Source organism: Panicum virgatum, chromosome 2N (assembly GCF_016808335.1).
Source record: "Panicum virgatum strain AP13 chromosome 2N, P.virgatum_v5, whole genome shotgun sequence".
Taxonomy (NCBI): domain Eukaryota; kingdom Viridiplantae; phylum Streptophyta; class Magnoliopsida; order Poales; family Poaceae; genus Panicum; species Panicum virgatum.
The window spans coordinates 31,911,736-31,934,267 of record NC_053146.1 but is presented as its reverse complement, the minus strand read 5'-3'; the positions used below and the strand labels follow the sequence as shown (position 1 = coordinate 31,934,267).

Sequence of the window (22,532 nt, the reverse complement as noted above, 5' to 3'; positions counted from 1 at the left end):
TCACCATAAAGGCAACACTAGTTCAAACGCACTTCAAACGGAATAATTCTTGGTCTGTCGGGTAATGTCCCGATACAACCACCGGTTCTCGGATCGAACAAGCATACCCCGCACGAAGGCGAGTCCAGAGATGTTACAACCACAAATTTTACAACACAGGCATAATAATGATTACAAACTAGTTCAAACCATTATTACAAAACCACCTTTGGTAAAACAGTTATACAAATCATAAGTGTAAAACTTCAGAGTTTAACAGCGGAAGATAAAACACGACGGCTACAACACGTCGCCAAAGTATACCAGGCTAGCCCAAGCATGGTATTACTCGTCAAAGTCATTGCCGCCCGAAGACGTATCCCACTCGACGGACCAGCCAGGAGTTAAAGAGCAGGGCCAAGGCAAACTAGCGACCTGGTCCTCAAAACTCATACCTGAAAAGATTTCCAACAGCAAGGCTGAGTATTCTAATACTCAGCAAGACTTAACCGTCAACGGGTATACTAAACCCACTTTAGCTAGACTATGCAGGGTTTGTGAGGCTCTGGTTTCCTTTTGCTGAAAAGCAATAAAGAGTAGGTCCTTAATTCACATTTTAGCTTTCCATATTCTAGTTGATTAACCATTCAATGTAAGCAACTACTATTCAATCATGGTAGAACTTTAAGCAAACATCAAGATTGATCATAATATTGTTGCTCTTATTACTCTGTGTGGCAAAGAGATTAAGCAGTCTCATTTCATCGTGAGAGGCGGACGATTCTGAATCGAAATTCAACCATGCAAGGGTAAACCTAGCACACACGCTTGAAGCACCGTCGAGTCACCTCCAAGCAACCTTTGGCTTTTCTTTCCGGTTCATGGATCAGTGCCACTCTCCCCGACTATAGGGCTCCCCCTCGTCCCCCAGGGCACTTCTCTCATCCCATAGGGCACTCTATACCTCGTCCCTCATAGTCGTAAAGTACCACTATGAGTTTCCATATCCTTTATCATGTTATTCATCTTATCCCTAAAAGAGAGTGGGAGGTATGTCCACTTGACGGGCCGAGAAGTTACTAGGCTTGCGGCGTACCATATTTACGGCATGTTGCTAGTACTTTCAAAAACTTAACCAGCACTACCACACACCGCGACCTTAACAAGTTCATCAACACAGACGGGGTCTCACCAAAGGTCATGATATGGAACACGACCCCGTCCGTCGTCCTTATATTGATAACAGAAAGTAAACAAGCAATTCCTATAAAGCTAGCGAGTGACAGGCAATCACTCGACTTTTACCGGTCCTATAAGCTTAGTAAGTAGTCAAACTCAGGTCTAGTGTTCAGTACATAGGTTCCTAGGATCATGCATCTAGGGTTTCAATTCAAATCCTAAGAACTGTAAATGCACAAGGAAGTAATAACAGTAAATGATAATAATTTGAAATATAGGTTATGTCCGGGGCTTGCCTTCTTGGTAGTGGCTAACTATTTTAGCTCTAGGCTCTTCCGAACTTTGGTCCGGGGCTTCAGTTAGTACGGAGGTGTTCGCTTGAGCTTCGAGATCACCTCCTTCGGAATCCGGGATCAGCTCGTACGTCCCGTCCGATAAAGCAGTCGTATCTATATGTAATGCAAGAACAGAATTATAAACACACTCGCGATGTGACGAAGCTAAGCAAACAAAATTAATTCACATATGGGCAATTGTTTATAGAGTAGTTAAATAACAAATCTAACTACACAAGGCATCATGATCAACAGCACAAAGGAAGTTAACTACTTCATAAACAAGTGGGTTGATTTCCTATAATAAGCAAAACATGGTTTGCTAATAAATAAACACCTCAGAGCAAAAACAGTAATAAATTTAGAAAAAATTACCCTAAATAGAAAATGAACAGATTAAGCTATGCTGTAAAAATCATGCCAAAACATGTAGCCATTTATTCACAACAAATCATTCATTCAGATCACACCTAGAAAAAGATTGAATTACACAGATTAATCTAGAGCAAAACAGAAGCTCAAAATTTAACAGCAGTCCTACACAGGGATGAATTAGCTACTAAGAATTTTCCATGATTTTATCTACACATAATTAATTCTGAGAAAATAAACAAAACAGAACAATAGATTAGCAAGATTCATTTTTAGCTCCTGTTCTAGTCATGAACTGGGCCTCAAACTTTATTTACGATCTAAACTATTCAAAAAATATCACTCAAAAATATTTTCATGATTTATCATCAGCAAAAACTATTTATCATAATTAAAGTCTAATAAACAAGGTTTAAATCAAATAAATAGCTATACAAGAGAACTGACCAGGAAATTTTTATAGCGATACTAGTGTTACAAGAACAAACCACCATAAAAGTTTGACTGCAAGACATGGCTTCAAGCAAAAGTTAAGAAAAAGATAAAACAACTAGTATTTATTTACCTAGTGACACAAAATCATTTATACAGCAAAAACTTCCAACAAACAAGCAAAATATTTTGATTCCACTGCAAAGATCTTTGTACAAGAATTCCAGAACATCAAGATTTGCTAATTTACGAATTTTCTACAAATTTCTATTGAATTTCAAAGTTCACTGCAAAAATTACAAAGGAGTCCTTGGTGGCACTATTCACATGTGTCACGGGGTTTGCAGACAGCCCCCTGGAACTTTTGTTCCTTCTAACACGGGGTCCTTGGCCGGGTCAGAGAGGAGGCACGGCGTTGACCGGCCAAAACCGGCGAGAGGGGTCACCGGCGGCGAGGATGGAGGGGCGTGGGAGATTCAACAGACCCTTGCGCACCTGTAGATGGCCGGGATTGAGGTCGGGGTGGCCTGCAGCAGCAGCGCGACGAGAGCAGGCGGGCGGCGGCGGAGGGAACTTGACGGCGAGGTTGCTCTGACGGGTTCTGGGCGAAGGGGAGGGGTGGGTGAGCTACTTGAGATCGATGCGAAGCTAATGGAGGGGCTGGGTTGAGCGGAGGAGGTCCGGAGCTATGAGCTCCACGGTGAGCAGGTGGCGGCGGAGCTCTGCGCGGCGGCGGAGCTCGACGGCTAGGGGTTCTGGTGGAGGATAGGCGATGATAAAAGGTCAGTGAGCTGCGCGAGAGTGAGGCGGATCGATTGGCGGGGTTAATTGCGGGCGGGGAAGGGCGGAAAAGGTAGGGCGACGGTGAGCTTGAGGCTCGCCTGCGTTCGGTGGGCGGCGATGGCGTTCTGGGCTTCCGGAGCGGGGAGCAAGTGAAAGAGCGCATAGAATAGAGTGCTAGGATTCTCCAGATGCTGGGGCGCGCACGAGTTGGGGCCCGGAGTGCTGCGCTGCATGGGCCACGGCGGCGTCGCGGTGGCGGCCGCCTGGGTTGGTCGGGGTGGCGTGGCGAGGGGTGGGGGCCTCCAGCGCGAGGGCGAGAGCGGCGAGGAAGCTCGGGCGCGACGCGTGGAAGGTAGCAGGCAGGAGGTGGCGCTGGGGAGGCGGCCCAGAGCGGTGAGCGGCGCCGCTTTGCCGGCGGTGAGAGAGAGCAGAGAGGCAGGCAGACAGGGGAAGGGAAAAAGGGACCCAAACGCAATATCCAAAAATTCCAGGGACCAATCTGTAAACTAGCGATAACTTTTAAAATAGAGCTCAAATGAAAAAGTGTCCAACATGAAAGTTGTTCAATTTTTCAAGATCTACAACTTTGATGTTGTGCTAAAATTTATTTGATCAAAGATTCAAGAGCTATTTTTGAAAACATAGAAGGGATTTTGAATTTAAAGGAAACTTGTCTTTTTCAAGGTAATTTCACTTTAAATTTAGACTTAAAAGCAAAATTTGCTGCCATGCAATAAATGCACTGAATTTTGCAAAAACACCCTCCACAAAATCTATAATTACACATTCAATTCAAATTAAACTAAAGAAAGACCCTTGCATAAAATCAATATTACACATATAACCTTTCATAATTACAAAAAGGTCCTTTTTCAAGCAAAACAAGCACATGATGTATAAAAGGTATGCAACACTAATGTGCAGACACCTAGGGTGTCACAGCCTTCCCCCCTAAAAAGGAATCTCGCCCCGAGATTCGAGAATAGGAAAAGACCGGGAGGCTAAGTACCTGGATTCAGGAAGTCAGGACAATTTTGTTGCTCCGAAAGTTTATCAAGAGTAATAAAGTTGATCTTCCCTTGCATGTCTTGCTTCTCGCGCTTGCCTTGATTGTTCTGGTTAGTGTTCTGGTTGAAGTTCTGACTCGAATAAGATTTCTTGGGTTCTGGACAATTTTTAGCAAAGTGGAAGGTACTCCTGCAATTGAAACAACGGTTGTAACTATTCCTGCGACTGAACGGTTGATCATTTGTCCTTGGACCAGAATGTTGCTGTTGCTGTGGTGTTGAGAATCTAGTTGCTCCTTGCTGCTGGGGTGGCCTAAGAATCCATTTGTCTGATGGAGCATTTCTAGGTGGGGCCTTAGGAGCTGCGTTTGGCATCAAACGATATCTCGGTGGCTGCACACCGGAGGGTCCAGTCGGTGCCTTCTCTTTCATCCCATTTATTTTTGGTCTGGGGTTAGCATATCCTTTGGATACTTCGTTGTGATCATTTTTCTTTTTGCTGAAGCTGTTTCGTAGACAAGGGCGGTCGTACGTCTTACAACAGTGGCAAGGCTCAAATTGCTTCATTGTTGCTTCGGTTATCACGACGTCGGAGGGTAGAAGGTTGATGTGCCCCTGACCAGGGTCCGTCCTACTACTTCCCACTGCATACTCCATTATTCACCTAAGAAACAGAATAAAGTGGAGACATCTTTAGCAGTATGACAACTTTTATTTCAGGAGGACACACATAAACCTCATACACACAAATAGCTGTATTGCATACAAGAGTTTCTAGCCCAAAATAAGCAAGGTGGTTTAGGGAACTCAAGGTTACACATGCAGTCCAAAACCAGAATTTCCTACTAAGGTGAAAGGAACTTCCTCTTTGTATGCAGCTAGGGACGCCTCCCGATGACGATGATGCTTTTAAGCAAACGCCCGAACTTAATTCTTGAACGGCTTTTCAACGTGATCGGATAGGTAAGCCATGTAAGATTTTCAGATCCAAAAAGAGAACGTCAAAAGGAACGAGGAACGACAATGATGCAAGGTGGCCAGTTCTCACAATGCTGAGATCACCACATGAAGAAAATGGATGTTGGTGAGATTCAGCACAAGATTTGTGAGAACAAGTGAGGATACACAAAGAATGGTTTAGGAGAAGATTTTTGGAACATCCTTGCTCAGGATTTTATTATCGGACTGAGTTGCAGGATGCTAGTGGCAAAATATGCTTATGTATGCCAATGCCATCAAGGGGTAATGACAAAATCTTCCAACTCCAAGTGCAAATGCTCGAAACCAAGATAATGATGCACCCATAAGATGTAGGATTGCAATGGTGGTGCAATGCAATGATGGAATGTTCCCTGTGCAGCTGAAATGGTGCATATGACGCAATGCAATAGTCATGATGTTGATCTAATGATGCATACACCATGATGCAAGAATGGCGATGCTCGTGTTTGACACACGTGTGAGATGCATAAAGTATGATTCATACACACATGAGTTTATGATGCACACAGTGCAATGCACATATCGTACCCATATTCCCCCGACTAAAACTCGTTAGCCCTATACACTTGAGGAAGGATAAGAGGTTAAGACACTAGTAAGGTTGCATAGAAGGGGATTGCAGTGAGTTACGTCACACATGCCTAGACACCAGCGCGCTCCTAGTAACTCAATCATGTGGCTGCAGCGCACACGAGAGTCTAGGTTTTGTCGCGGCATCAAGGTTATATGACTAAACTCCACCACAAGAGAAAACAAGAGTGGCAACCCAATAGCGCCAGCAACGATAAGATAGGAACCAAAGACAACCCATGAAGTGGTACTCAAACGTATACCCATTAGTCAATCTACAGATTCCCGATCATGATGCAACACTATGCATTGACGAATGTCATGAAATGATGTGATGCATGATTATTGCATCAAGGACTGTATTTCAAAGGTTTACTACAGATTCAAAAGTCAACATTATGCATTGTATTATCAAGGAACCTTTTAATTTATCCAAAATTAACTGAGCAAGAATGAAAATATAGGATTTAGATATCCAAAATAGCCAGCAAGATCCGGCATAACACCAAGAGGAATAGAATGACTATTGATGGGGTTTTTGTTAACAAACATCATGGCTTAGCCAGGGAGCCATGAAGGAAAAAAGGAATAATGGTTTTGATAGGAATAGATTCAAGGCATTGATCAAGGGTTGGATTGATTAACAAGCTAAGATCAATGGTAAGGTTCATACAAAATCTAAAGCCACTAACTTACAAAAGACCTTCTCAAATAAAGTTTTTTAAGAAGAATGTGGAGAAAATATGATTCTGATTCAAAGAATTATCTGGTCTCACCAACTTCAGAAAGTAACAAACCTCCAAGTGGTACTGGTTCATCATTTGAGATTCTAAAGAATGAAAAGATCCTTATAACAAGATGGGGCTGAGGATGAAGACACGACTCAAAACCATCTTTTTCATCCAAGAAAATCTAAGCATTTTAACAAGCATGCTCCTAGAATTAAAATTTAACTCACTCATGATTTAAGCACACTAACACTTATCTATGAGGATTCATACAAGAAATTCCTTATAAAGCTCATATAACAACTTCAAATACTAGGAATTAATTCGAACATCAACCAAATATGCATGCACGTCCTGACCGTCCTCACAAGATAAACAATTGCCAACTATCGTTGGACTTACGTGGTTAGCACGGTGGCATACATAAATACGGCTCTCCCTATATAGCTAGTCGGTAATATCTAACCGTTCTTAATTTATCGAATTGCGGTTAGTGTACCTGCAGAAGATTGACAGAACATATATATATCCATTGAACCTTTCATGCCAGCACTCATGAAAGCGTCCCCAAACATTACCGCTCACTATAGAAGCGGCAGCCATACAATTTCCGCCATATGGCCAACGTTAACATACGCTACTTAGTGGCGTATTCACGAGTTCCTTTACTCCCAATATAGTCGACCGAGATCGATATATTTGCAGCAGCTCAAGTAGGCCACTGCTTGAGCGCAGCGTTCGGTTCGCATCGCCGACGGGAAGGTCAGACTCCCTCAGCTGACTGAGTACACTTTACTTCTAATATAGTCAACTAATCGTTGGTATATTGGGAGCACCTCAAGTAAGCCACTGCTTGAGGGCAGCGTTCGGCTTGCATCACCGACGGGAAGGTCAGACTCCCTCAGCTGACTGAGGATCCTTACCTTCTTACCTCAATGTAGGTGCGTCATTACAGGAATTAAGAGTTGCTTGTGAGTATGGTTTGACAAAAACGTAAAGTGCTGGAAGTCAGATAACATAAACCATACATAAATAGCCACCTAGTAATTCCCGTAAATTCCCTAGGACTTTACGTTCTATGCACAATCCTTAACGATTCCAACGTAGTTTTCCGAAATACCTTGTTGTTCCAATTTTATAAGAAAACAAGTTTTTAAGGTTCCAACACCTCCGGTGTATGCTTGCAGCTCTGATACCAGCTGTGGCAGAACCACCTGAATTATCCCGGCTCAAGTGCGCAGGGCATCACCATAAAGGCAACACTAGTTCAAACGCACTTCAAACGGAATAATTCTTGGTCTGTCGGGTAATGTCCCGATACAACCACCGGTTCTCGGATCGAACAAGCATACCCCGCACGAAGGCGAGTCCAGAGATGTTACAACCACAAATTTTACAACACAGGCATAATAATGATTACAAACTAGTTCAAACCATTATTACAAAACCAACTTTGGTAAAACAGTTATACAAATCATAAGTGTAAAACTTCAGAGTTTTAACAGCGGAAGATAAAACACGACGGCTACAACACGTCGTCAAAGTATACCAGGCTAGCCCAAGCATGGTATTACTCGTCAAAGTCATTGCCGGCCGAAGACGTATCCCACTCGACGGACCAGCCAGGAGGCAAAGAGCAGGGCCAAGGCAAACTAGCGACCTGGTCCTCAAAACTCATACCTGAAAAGATTTCCAACAGCAAGGCTGAGTATTCTAATACTCAGCAAGACTTAACCGTCAACGGGTATACTAAACCCACTTTAGCTAGACTATGCAGGGTTTGTGAGGCTCTGGTTTCCTTTTGCTGAAAAGCAATAAAGAGTAGGTCCTTAATTCACATTTTAGCTTTCCATATTCTAGTTGATTAACCATTCTATGTAAGCAACTACTATTCAATCATGGTAGAACTTTAAGCAAACATCAAGATTGATCATAATATTGTTGCTCTTATTACTCTGTGTGGCAAAGAGATTAAGCAGTCTCATTTCATCGTGAGAGGCGGACGATTCTGAATCAAAATTCAACCTTGCAAGGGTAAACCTAGCACACACGCTTGAAGCACCGTCGAGTCACCTCCAAGCAACCTTTGGCTTTTCTTTCCGGTTCATGGATCAGTGCCACTCTCCCCGACTATAGGGCTCCCCCTCGTCCCCCAGGGCACTTCTCTCGTCCCATAGGGCACTCTATACCTCGTCCCTCATAGTCGTAAAGTACCACTATGAGTTTCCATATCCTTTATCATGTTATTCATCTTATCCCTAAAAGAGAGTGGGAGGTATGTCCACTTGCCGGGCCGAGAAGTTACTAGGCTTGCCGTGTACCATATTTACGGCATGTGGCTAGTACTTTCAAAAACTTAACCAGTACTACCACACACCGCGACCTTAGCAAGTTCATCAACACAGACGGGGTCTCACCAAAGGTCATGATATCGAACACGACCCCGTCCGTCGTCCTTATATTGATAACAGATAGTAAACAAGCAATTCCTATAAAGCTCGCGAGTGATAGGCAATCACTCGACTTTTACCGGTCCTATAAGCTTAGCAAGTAGTCGAACTTAGGTCTAGTGTTCAGTACATAGGTTCCTAGGATCATGTATCTAGGGTTTCAATTCAAATCCTAAGAACTGTAAATGCACAAGTAAGTAATTACAGTAAATGATAATAATTTGAAATATAGGTTATGTCCGGGGCTTGCCTTCTTGGTAGTCACTAACTATTTCAGCTCTAGGCTCTTCCGAACTTTGGTCCGGGGCTTCAGTTAGTACGGCGGTGTTCGCTTGAGCTTCGAGATCACCTCCTTCGGAATCCGGGATCAGCTCGTATGTCCCGTTCGATAAAGCAGTCGTATCTATATGTAATGCAAGAACAGAATTATAAACACACTCGTGATGTGACGAAGCTAAGCAAACAAAATTAATTCACACATGGGCAATTGTTTATAGAGTAGTTAAATAACAAATCTAACTACACAAGGCATCATGATCAACAGCACAAAGGAAGTTAACTACTTCATAAACAAGTGGGTTGATTTCCTATAATAAGCAAAACATGGTTTGCTAATAAATAAACAACTCAGAGCAAAAACAGTAATAAATTTAGCAAAAATTACCCTAAATATAACATGAACAGATTAAGCTATCCTGTAAAAATCATGAAAAAACATGTAGCCATTTATTCACAACAAATCATTCATTCAGATCACACCTAGAACAAGATTGAATTACACAGATTAATCTAGAGCAAAACAGAAGCTCAAAATTTAACAGCAGGCCTACACAGCGATGAATTAGCTACTTTGAATTTGCCATGATTTTATCTGCATATAATTAATTCTGAGAAAATAAACAAAACAGAACAATAGATTAGTAAGATTCATTTTTACCTCCTGTTCTAGTCATGAACTGGGCCTCAAACTTTATTTACAATCTAAACTATTCAGAAATATCACTCGGAAATATTTTCATGATTTATCATCAGCAAAAACTATTTATCATAATTAAAGACTAATAAACAAGGTTTAAATCAAATAAATAGCTATACAAGAGAACTGACTAGAAAATTTTTTATAGTAATACTAGTGTTACAAGAACAAACCACCATAAATGTTTCACTGCAAGACATGGCTTCAAGCAATAGTTAAGAAAAAGATAAAACAACTAGTATTTATTTACCTAGTGACACAAAACCATTTATACAGCAAAAACTTCCAACAAGCAAGCAAAATATTTTGATTCCACTGCAAAGATCTTTGTACAAGGATTCCAGAACATCAAGATTTGCTAATTTACGAATTTTCTACAAATTTCTATTGAATTTCAAAGTTCACTGCAAAAATTACAAAGGAGTCCTTGGTGGCACTATTCACATGTGTCACGGGGTTTGCAGACAGCCCCCTGGAACTTTTGTTCCTTCTAACATGGGGTCCTTGGCCGGGTCAGAGAGGAGGCACGGCGTTGACCGGCCAAAACCGGCGAGAGGGGTCACCGGCAGCGAGGATGGAGGGGCGTGGGAGATTCAACAGACCCTTGCGCACCTGTAGATGGCCGGGATTGAGGTCGGGGTGGCCTGCAGCGGCAGCGCGACGAGAGCAGGCGGGCGGCTGCGGAGGGAACTCGACGGCAAGGTTGCTCCGATGGGTTCTGGACGAAGGGGAGGGGTGGGTGAGCTACTTGAGATCGATGCGAAGCTAATGGAGGGGCTGGGTTGAGCGGAGGAGGTCCGGAGCTATGAGCTCCACGGTGAGCAGGTGGCGGCGGAGCTCTGCGCGGCGGCGGAGCTCGACGGCTAGGGGTTCTGGTGGAGGATAGGCGACGATAAAAGGTCAGTGAGCTGCGCGAGAGTGAGGCGGATCGATTGGCGGGGTTAATTGCGGGCGGGGAAGGGCGGAAAAGGTAGGGCGACGGTGAGCTTGAGGCTCGCCTGCGTTCGGTGGGTGGCGATGGCGTTCTGGGCTTCCGGAGCGGGGAGCAAGTGAAAGAGCGCATAGAATAGAGTGCTGGGGTTCTCCAGATGCTGGGGCGCGCGCGAGTTGGGGGCCCGGAGTGCTGCGCTGCATGGGCCACGGCGGCGTCGCGGTGGCGGCTGCCTGGGCTGGTCGGGGTGGCGTGGCGAGGGGTGGGGGTCTCCAGCGCGAGGGCAAGAGCGACGAGGAAGCTCGGGCGCGACGCGTGGAAGGTAGCAGGCAGGAGGTGGCGCTGGGGAGGCGGCCCAGAGCGGTGAGCGGCGCCGCTTTGCCGGCGGTGAGAGAGAGCAGAGAGGCAGGCAGACAGGGGAAGGGGAAAAGGGACCCAAATGCAATATCCAAAAATTCCAGGGACCAATCTGTAAACTAGCGATAACTTTTAAAATTGAGCTCAAATGAAAAAGTGTCCAACATGAAAGTTGTTCAATTTTTCAAGATCTACAACTTTGATGTTGTGTAAAAATTTATTTGATCAAAGATTCAAGAGCTATTTTTGAAAACATAGAAGGGATTTTGAATTTAAAGGAAACTTATCTTTTTCAAGGTAATTTCACTTTAAATTTAGACGTAAAAGCAAAATTTGCTGCCATGCAATAAATGCACTGAATTTTGCAAAAACACCCTCCACAAAAACTATAATTACACATTCAATTCAAATTAAACTAAAGAAAGACCCTTGCATAAAATCAATATTACACATATAACCTTTTATAATTACAAAAAGGTCCTTTTTCAAGCAAAACAAGCACATGATGTATAAAAGGTATGCAACACTAATGTGCAGACACCTAGGGTGTCACATAGACAGACCATGCTAGGTTGCTCGGACAGAGGGATGAAGATTGAATTCCTAAGGGCCTAGAAGTAATGGAGGAAAAAGGGGAAAATCAAGAACAGTCGCAAATCGCAGAATGAAATGGCAGTGCAAAAAAGAATGGGAGTTATTGTTCCTGGGGGATCTCGGAGATGGAAGCCATTTGCAGAACCTGGAAGAGCCTCTTGTGATCGGAGAAAATGCACTGGACTTCGAAGGCGGCGGAACGGATGAGTTATTGAGCAAGGAGAGGAATGGCCTGGGTGCAAGGAACTGAGGAGAAGGAAGGGGGATAAAGTGTGCTGACGTATTTATAAGGTGACCCCACCTAAAAAATCGGGATTCCGGATTGATGAGCTGTTTACATCACAACGGCATGGAGCACTTTCTAGGCAACCATTTGAAGGAAATAATTATGATTGAGAAATAATTTCAGAGCAAAAAATATCTCACTCCAAAACTGGGGGGCATGTGTTGACACCATTTTTTGGCACATGTCAAGGGATTGGGGAAAGGAAGGAATACCAGGTTGAAAATGATGATGGTGCACAGGAGAAAGGGATCGGGCACGGTTTGGTGCCGATCAGGCATCTCAGCGTTTTTTGGGCAAGTTTTGATATGAGACGGTCTCGGTTTGGAAGGTGGTGTGTTTTGTTTATTAAAGTAGGTTTCTTAAGATAGAATTGTGCTTTGCCGTAATTGGCTAGAATTGTGTCAACGTGGGGTATAAATATGAACCCCTCGACTATTGTAAAGATTGACACACATCCAAACAAACAAACTTAACTCTACTTGCAATTTACTTTCACGTCGGCGACTTCACCATCTTTTTTCTTTTCGCGAGTTCTTTCAAGCTGATCAAGGATGCCTCACATTTGAGCGACTTGGTTTGCTGGTAAGTCTTCGTTTACCGAGTAAATCTGAGCTTTAGCTTCCGGGCGCATCGCTGTGGATTCATTCAGATCTATTCAAAATTTATCGAATTTATCTAAGCTTTGATCTCGGACGCATTGCTGTTTTCTCGTTTAGATTCATTCACAAAACTACCCGGCTTAGTGATCTGTTTAATCGGCTGAAAGCTCCTTGTTTATCATGATAAATCTTGTAAAGCTGATTAGATTGAATCATAAGCTTAGCTTTGTCCAAATCCATACATTTGTGGGTCTGTACATTGTTACCCCACACGTGTCGGCTTTAGATCTAGACGTCTAGTTGCTTATCGGCATCGGCAGCTCATTGCCGATCCCTTGCAGATTGTTTCTATTACATGATCATCATACCCGATCTTTTATCGTCTTCTGTATCGGCTGAGCCTAGCCGATACCCCGCGTAAGAGTGATTCGGAAATCCAGCCGATACACTCTTGAATTTGACTGTTTGTTGTTTCCTTGTCAATTTACAGGTCAAATTGACTGGCACGCTTTGGTTCAAATCTAGTGCAGTCCGGGCTTGGCATATGGAGCTCCTGGGCTTGGTGTGTAATCATCTCGCGTCAACAGACCGTGCGACACACAGGAGGTTCTATACCTTAGAGAGGTAGCAGCTGGGAAGACAACGAGCGAGAAAGGACTCTTGAAACACTTCTAAACTACTGAGAAAGCCTCACTAGAACTAATCTAAGTTTCTAACTTGATGTCGGAACCAGGACCTCACTAGAAAGGACTCTTGAAACACTTCTAGACAGGGATGAGAAGGGGCCCAACATACTTTTGGCAAGCCTACTGCTATGAAAACACCCGAACGTAGTGGACTACGAGGGACGGACAAGGCTATCACCACTTGCTGCCTACCACTACGGTACCGTGGGGTGGAACACACTTTCTAGCTAGCACTAACTTGAGTTACACTAGTACGGGCTAGAAAACCCGTAAGACTAACTCCGACAAACAAGGAAGGTAACTTAAACTGAACTAGCAGTAAAACTTACTCCTGCAGACAAGTACGAGTACTTGAGAAGATAAAACTTGCGGAAAGTAAAGTTGACTCAAGTAAATAAAGAAGATAACTTATATTAATAATAGTCAAAGGAAAAGATACAAGAGCTTTACCGAGCTACGATGACGACTCCGGATCCCCGAGACAAGCTCCACTCAACTCTAACTCCCAACTACTAACCTACTCTAGACTTGAGAAGAGAGAATTGCTCCGTGAGTGTGTGTTTACAAGTGAGGATGGGGGGCCTATTTATAGCTGCTCAAGGTCGGTAATCAGGTAACCACTGCAAGATTACGCTACCCCTGACTTGGCTTGAACTTCACGCGAAAGGGGAGCTCCAGTGGCCGACTTGTGGGGTCAGGCGACCTAGCCTAGGGCGGCCGGCCTTGCCCTGCTGCCACCTGTCCACCGACTTCGCGTGGACGGCTCCTGATCACTCCAGGAGGTCGGTAGATCGGGTGGTTTCCTCGGATACTAGAATCTTAGGCCGGGCGGCCTGGGTTGGGCCGGGCGGCCTGACTCTGGCACTCCTCGGTCCTCCGTTTCACCGACATTGCACATCAACGCTCCACATTGCCTCTGGACTGGGTGCCTTCCTCATTTGATGCTCTTGGCACTGGCAGGTGGGCTTTTGAGTTGAACCTTGTGCCTTCTGGGTCCACCGACAGGTTATGAAATGTCCGCCTTATTTTGGAACCTTATGAACTTGTCACATTGCTCCAGTGAAATTATTGGACCCATGTATGTGGAGGTGTCAGGCCGGTCGGCACGAAATGTGCCGGGTGGCCGGGGTTTTCTCTGATTTCGACCATCTTTGGATAGTGAATTCCTGCAGGCACAACTCATCCAAAACTTGTGTAACTTATTAGAAACAAATAAAATATGGATGGAACATAGTGCGATACTCAATTTATTCCTGAGAAGTTGATGGTCAAAACATGAGATAATGGCCGTCAACATGCGGTAGTTGTCGCGGGTGCCGAAGGTGACCGGCAAGGTGGCCCGGCCGACCGGAGTCGACCCGGCTCCGGGGATGATGCCGTAGAAGGCCTGGTCTGATGGGACCAGGGAGGTCATGTCGTAGCCCATGCTCTCCAACGTACTGGCAAAGATGATGTCGAGGGCACTGCCACCATCGACGAGTACCTTGGCCAGGTGGACCTGGCTGACCACTGGGCTCACCACGAGGGGGTTGCCACCCGGCCTGGGCAGGTGAACCCAGTGATCGCAGCAGTCGAAGGTGATCGGCATCTCCGACCACCGGAGGGGTTCAACCGGGTGTTTGAACACCAGGTTGACTTCGCGATCATCCAGCTTAAGCTTGCGCTGGCATGATGGCTTGCTGGGGCCGCTGAATATGAAGTTGACGGCCTTGTCTTCTTCCTGGAAGTTCCCTGGGGAATCTTCCCTCTGATCGTCGTCGTCTCGCCTGACTGAGTTGCGCCTCCGTGGGCACGCCCGGATGATTTTGGAACCACTCAGCCTATCGCGGTGATGTCGTTTGGAGTCATCATCCTTGATGATGCCATTGGAGAGTGCGCGGCACACCCAGGCGGTGTGGTTTGCGTCCTTGTGCCAAGGACACTTGCCATGCAGGAGCCGGTCCAAGTCCGCTTGGTTCAGGGTGGAGTGAAACTAGGACCTCTCGGCGACGGCGACGGTGTTCTAGGGGCCACGCTTGCGGTCCCAGTTCTTGGATGACTCGACGCAGTCGTGCTTCTTCCCATGAAAAGGTGGGAGATCGTCGCGTCGGCGTTCTGGGTGATTGTCCCACTGAGAGGGACGCTCGGAGGAGTCGTTCTTGGTCTTGTGCAGGCGGTGGGCCCGCTCGGCTTCTTCCATGACGGTGTGCTTGTTGACGACCGTCATCATGTCGCCCACAGTCTTGGGGTTGCTTTCGAACATCTTCCTCCATAGTTCGATGCTATGGAGGCCTTCGTGGAAGTGGTGGATAATGTCCTTATCATCAACCTCCGTAATGGTATTACGGTTAGTGAAGTACCTCTTGATGTAGTTGCAGAGGGACTCGTCAGGTTGCTGGATGACGCTTGCCAGATCCCATCTGGTTTTGGGACCCGGGCCGGATGCCTGGTAGTACTCGACGAAGGCTCTGCAAAGATCCTGCCAACTGTTGATGGAGCCGGCAGGGAGCGCTTCGAGCTAGTTGAGGGCGTGGCGACCCATCATGACCAGGAAGTAGGCAGCCATGATGTCATTGTCGCCGCTCGCAGCTCGGACGGCGATGGAGTAGGTGTGCAGCCATGTCTTGGGGTCTGACTCGCTGTCATACTTCTCGATCCCAGTTGGCTTGAAGGTGGCAGGCCACTGGATGGCCCGGAGCCAACTGGAGAAGGCGGAGAAGCCATCAAGGTCGTTGTCGGGTTCGTAGTCGCGGCGTGGTCATCGTAGAGGGTTGTCGCCCCGGCGGCCGTGGTTATGATGGTCGGTATCGGGGATGCCGTGTTCCTCATCGTATTGGCGACGTCGCTCGCGCTCAGCGGCATCGCGTTGGTGGTGACGGTTGTTGATGCGCGGACGTAGGTCTTGTCGGTTGAGCTGGAGGTGGAGGTCATTCTGGTTTACCTCCTCTTCGTCGTCGCCGTGTGGTCATGTTGAGTGGTGACTCGACTGGGCGCGGTAAGCCCAGTTGTCCTTCCGCAGCTGCTGCGCTTGCGTGGCAGCCACGTGCAGGCGAGCGCGAGCCTTGACGATCTCGGGGGTCTCCTGGAGGCCCTCAAGCACCTGGAATACCGCAGCGAGGTTGGCCGACGGCGTAGCGAAGACGTCTTGGCCATTGTAGTCAAGGACGAAGTCGGCGTCGAGGTTGCGCGGTCGGATCGGCGAACGCCGGTTCCTGGGGTTGCGGCGGTCGGCGTCCTCCATGTCGCACTCGGACTGACGAATCGCCGTGTTGTTGCGCCTTCTGTCGGCGCGGGTCTCATTGCGGCAAAGTCCATTCTCCCTCTCTTCATCATCCTCGTTAGGGCGAGTGTCGGAGTCATCGAAGACGATGAAGATCCGGCGATGCTCTGTCGCCGAAGAGCAGTTGGGTGGGAGGGCGAACGAGGCGTCTTGGAAGCCAAGTTCCACTCCCGAAGCCGGGTCAGTTCGGATCTGACCGAAAGTAGCCAGGTCGGGTAGTCGCACTCGAATCTGATCCAAGTATGTTGTGGCGGCATTGCAAAGTTCAAAGGGTAGCCGATCCGGGTCATTGCGATGTCGGAGTGCGTCCTCTCCGAGCCTGATGCACTCGGCAATGGATCTACCGACTCGATCTATCTGGGAGATGAGATCATCAGCAGATCTGGGAGGACGACGGGTCATCCTGGAAGGAGTGACCATCACGTAGTCCACCTCGGGTTCGGGAACTCGAGGTGTGACGGATCTCGGAGTGGCCAGATCGGATCTAGTCCTGGCAGAGATGCTGTCGAGTCCGCAGAGGACTCGGTCAGGGTCGTCTCGGTGGTGAAGTGCGAGTTTGATGCACTCAGCGATGGATCTACCGACGCGATCTATCTGGAAGATTAGATCATCAGCAGATCTAGGAGGAGGATGGGTCACCTGGTTGGCGTGGTGACCACATCGAAGTTCTCGAATTCGAGAATCCGAGAGGTGACGGAAGCCTGGGGAGTTAGATCGGATCTAACCCCGGCGAAGACGTCGCCTCCGGCGGTCGAAGGGCCGGAAGCTGGGTTCCTGGGAACCATGACCTCCGGGAAGCTCTCGAAGGTGAAGGAGAAGCCGACTGTCGCCTCCATCTGGGTGGTGACGCTGATGGAGAAGACGACGCCGGTGTTGGCTGCCATTGAACTCGACGTATGAGCCCTGAGTCCCCTACCTAGCACGCCAACTGTCGGATTGTTATTCCGGCCAGTCCACCAGAGGTGTACCTAGCGGTAGAGTTACAGGATGGGGATCTCAGGACTAAGAGCTCGATGGTAACATGAAGACGCAGGGACTTAGACAGGTTCGGGCCACGAAGAGCGTAATACCCTACGTCCTGTGTTCGGGGTTGTATTAGGGTTTTGGAATGCTACGAAAAAGAGGAGTCTCTATGGGTCTTCCCACGTCTCCTTTATATAGACCAGGAGCCGTAGTGGTACAAGGAAGATATACTTGGGTTGTTTTACAAGGAAGGAGGTCGGTTAAGATCCCTAGATATCCAGGCTTCTAGCTAGAACCTCTCATCCTGATCCACTGAAGATCCTTTCCACTCACAGCCGAGTCCTGCATGCCAAGTAGTCGTAGCCGAGTCACTGAGCAGGGTAGTCTCCCGAGTTCGGGGATCCCACTTGGCAGGGCGGTACATAGATCTACCTCCGTCATACGGAGTGACGAACCCGCGAGTAAGACAACTGATCTCACTCATACGAAAGTACTATGCAAGACAGGAATCATGAATACTAACTTACTCAAACCAGAGGAAGCCAACATCCGTAGAGGTACAAGACCAGAGAAGACCGCTAACAGGCCCGGCGCTTCCCCTAACTACTTCTCGCCCTCCTCATACTCTAGGCACTAGCCTAAGCAGCGCTTCGTCTTTGGAATGTTGTACAAGTCTACATCTTGGTGATGTGTGTTGAGGGGGGTGAGGGAGGCCCCTTTTATAGTCCTAATAGGTCAGTTCCTGGGTGAGATAAGGGCGGGAACGCTGATAATCGCCTTCTATAGGATAAGATCGATCTTCTCGCCAAAGATGAGGCTGAACCGCCTCACTAGGGGGTCGACCCATCCATGGGCTCGGCCGAACCCCGTTTGAGGTGGTTTGGGCCCATCTTTGGCCGGTGCACTCCTTGTGGCCCCCTTGTTCAGGATTCGCGGTGCCCGGCCTTGGTTGGTCCGTTTGCTCTGTCAAATGGGCCTCTTTTGGATGTGTAACGCAGACAGCAATGTTCTGTGTATTTCTGTTGTGTCTTCTACGTGTTTTCATGTTATTCCCGACTTGTGTCCCTGCAATCAACAATTCACCAACATTCGTGGAATTCGTTAGTAATAACTCCTACCACTACTGTTGATATTCATTCTTCATGTCTTTATGCAGGAGTTGACGGCATATATTTTTGACTTAACAGCCGTCAACAACACCCCCACACTTAGCCCTTTGCTCATCCTTGAGTAAAGATTGAAGGACTAAGGTGGATGCTTCTCCCTTGATATAACCTGTATACAAGTTATTCCAAGTTTCTTCCAATTCTTGTGAAACTTTTTGAGTGGCTACCATGATTTCTTGGGTAATTGAAGAATGGAATGATGTAGATTTCAGGTTCCTAGCTCTTCCTGCTTAGAAACTTGGGTTTTTATTTTTGAAAAGAAAGAATAGACTTGCTCCTCAAATTAAACTCTCGAATCACTCTTTTTGTGTGTGTGTGTGTAGTTCCTTACCATGGCAAAGTCGTTTCCTTATTTTCTCCTACAATTTAATCAGGCTTATGTGGAGCTCAGGGTAGGAGTAAAGAGGCATGCTTGCTTTGCTTATGTTGCTAAGTCAAAGACTAGATCCAAGCAGAAACGAGTCATACAATCTGATCAAGATATGCAAGTGTGTGGATTTTTTTGGCAAAGGGTGGATGAACTCCTTTGCATGATCCATCTCTCTTCTTTATTTTTCTTGTATGTGGACTATCTTTCTTCTCTAATTTTTAGACATGCCTTGTGGGCATGTGGCATACCTTCTTTGGGTATGCATCTTTTTCTCTTTTTTTTGGACATGCCTTTTGGGCATGTGGCATACCTTCTTTGGGTACGCATCATTTATTTCATCATCATCATTATTTTTGTTTCCATAGTCCCCATCCTCCATGGTCACTTTAGAGAGAAAGAGTCATGGTATGTGTAAGGATCACCAGGGTGTCCGACCCTAGAGGGGGAGGGGGTGAATAGGGTCGCTAATCGCTTTCTATCCTAGGGCTCAATCTATTTGCATGAGATAAACCTAACACGTCCTACACATGCTAGTTATGACTAAGGTTTATCTATGCTACTCTCTACTTACCCCTAAAAGACTTGCAACTTATAGCCAATCCTAATCAAACTAACTAGGAAAGTAAAGGCATGCAAGATAGAGTAAATGCGGAAATGTAATACGGTAAGTAAAGAGGTAAGGGAGAGAATATGAAACTCCCGTGAAGATACTAAGACACACGATTTAACGTGGTTCGGTTAGGACACCGAGTCCCTCCCTACGTCCACGGCCACTTGTCCAACATGAACAAGTGTGATGCCGAGTCTCTCCACTTGATCACCGTCTTGCGTTCGCCACCAAGGCTCCCGGCAAGCAAAGGCTAAGTGACCCCAAGTCACCAAGACAAGGCCACCGCCACCATCTCTCTCGAAGCGTCACCCACGGCACCGTCTTCACTATCGGAGCTTCTCACCAAGAGGGGTCTCCTTCCCCGCACAAAGTGTCGTTGCCTCTCCACACCAAGTCGGAGGGTCACACGATGAGTACACAAGATGCTTGCCATAGCAAGACTTCTCTCAAGGGAGCTCTCGCAAGAACTAATCCCTATTACAAGCACTAAGCACTCTCACAAGTGTGCTTAAGCCTATATGATGTACAATGAAGCTCTATGGTAGTTGGAGGTGTTCTTCAAGTGTAGTATGCTTCCTTAGTCTCCAGCCCTCTCAAATGACCCGGCCTTGGGGGTATATATAGCCCACACACCCCAAAAGAGCCATTGGGAAAGGCTGACAAAATTTCTTAACGCCGGTTGATCCGACGCTCAGTATTTGTCATCACCGGTTTAACCGGTGAGTGTATTTTCCCAGCTACTAGCCGTTACAGTCTTCCAATGGCTACTTGATCAATCGACCGACGCTCTCAAAACTAATGTCGGTTCAATCGTGCATGTAATCTTCAATCGACCGATGCTCTAAAAAACTAACATCGGTTCAACCGATGCATGTAATCTCAGAAACCCCCAAAAATGGAGTCTGTGGACAACTACACCGATGCTTCAGAAACCAACGTCGGTTCAACCGGCGTATGTAATCTCAGAAACCCCCAAAAATGGAGTCTCTGGACAACTACACCGACGCTTCAGAAACCAACGTCGGTTCAACCGGTGTACTCTGCTGATTTGGCCTTCTCTGAGTCTGTTGCACCGGTGAGTACAATTTCCCTATCGTCGGTTCAATCGGTGATAGTAAAGTGTCTCTGTTTTGATCTTTTCGACTTGGATTTCTTCATGGTCTCTTCAATTCTTATCCTTTGGACTGTAGGGGCGGCCCTTCGGGCTTAGCTACGCCTATCTTCTCTTTGTCATCACTTGAACCTAAAAGCCTGAGAATGGTCATCTTAACAATCATATTATTCCAAGTGTTGTGTTGTCTATATCAATCACCAAAACATTATATTGAAATATGGCATGAGAGGCCATTTTCGCTACAGTATGTCATGGAGTTTTATTTTGTGGGTGGATGACAATGTTTGCTATCTTCCAGTGTAGAAGTATAGCATGTGAGTGGATGTGTACGTGATCTTGATCATGGGAGTATGAAAAGTTTCTAACATGGGTAATAGAATTTGACAAAGCTCAAAACAAAGACAAGTTGCATAAACATAAGGTTTTTCATGATGCTAGATCTTTGGCTCTGGTAGGAATTTATATTAATTTAAGGAGACAAGCTATTGCCTTTTTTTATTTTGTTTTTTTAAAAGAAATCTCATGTACTTTGCAGGGAAGAGCATGGTTCCATTCATCTAATCATATCACATTATTCAATCAGTTAGAGAGCATGGGGTCCCTATGAAAATAATTGTTCACAAGAAGTAGAAAGAATGCATGGAATGAAGAGTATGCAAGTTTGTTCTTGAAAGCGCATGGAGTGCATAAGGTGGGTTGGCAAGGTTCTTTGAGTTTATTTTTAGTGATTAGCATGAATTCATTTAATCTCAAGAACTTAGGGAGTAAGAGGAGTGTTTTTGCACAAACCATCATTTGAAGAGGAAGAAGATGGAATTGAGGGAAATCAGAGTTAGTTTGGTCGAACCAGAGGTTTGGCCATCCTTCCCTGGTTCCCATCTGTCCTGTTCTTCAGCATGTTGGGCCGTCAATACTGTCCAACATGTTGGGGGAGAGATCTTCAAGTGAGCTTGCAATTGGTGCCTTTGGAAGATCTCCCCCACACTTATTCTTGTACCTGCTTTTATTCAAAACAAAAAAAATAAAAGTGGAAATAAGAGGCTCTATCGGTTTTGAACACCGGAGAGTCTAAACTTTATTGAATCAAACTTTGATTTTATCTAGAGCACTAATATATTTATATAATTTTATTTATTATTATTTTTACATGGCAAGCTGGTATGACGGGTGACAGAGGTAGATCTATGTACCTCCCTGCCGAGTGGGGTCCCCGAACCCGGGTGACTACCATGCTCGGTGACTCGGCTACGACTACTCGGCGTGCAGGACTCAGCTGTGCGAGGAAAGGATCTCCAGTGGATAAGGATGAGAGGCTCCAGCTAGAAGCCCGGATATCTAGGGATCTTAACCGACCTCCTTCCTTGTAAAACAACCCGAGCATATAATTCCTTGTACCCCTACGACTCATAGTCTATATAAAGGAGGCGTAGGAAGACTCATAGAGAGACTCCTCTTTTTCGCAGCATTCCACAAACCCTAATACAACCGCGAACACAGGACGTAGGGTGTTACGCTCATCGTGACCCGAACCTGTCTAAGCCCCTGCGTCTTCGTGTTACAATCGAGCTCTTGGTCCTGAGATCCCCATCATGAAACTCTACCGCCGGGTACATCCCTGGTGGACTGGCCGGAATAACAATCCGACAACGGGTAACTTAACAGGCGGAAGCATGGGGCAAGGATGCATGAGGCATGTGGGATACTTACCTTAATAACTCACATAACATGGAACAAAAATGCAATAGTTAAACTTCATATACATGAAGCAAAGCTTTTGCATTGGT

The 22,532-nt window shown here is 46.1% G+C and overlaps 1 protein-coding gene across 1 annotated transcript in view; it reads right to left on the bottom strand.

Annotated features, from left to right (window-relative positions):
* Positions 1 to 14,854, bottom strand: part of LOC120662531 — a 59,203-nt gene extending 44,349 nt beyond the window's left edge. Inside the window, exon 1 of the mRNA XM_039941661.1 lies at positions 14,562 to 14,854. Coding sequence (XP_039797595.1) covers positions 14,562 to 14,854 — 293 coding nt within the window. The remainder of the gene's footprint in view (positions 1 to 14,561) is intronic.
* Positions 14,855 to 22,532: the final 7,678 nt, after the last annotated feature.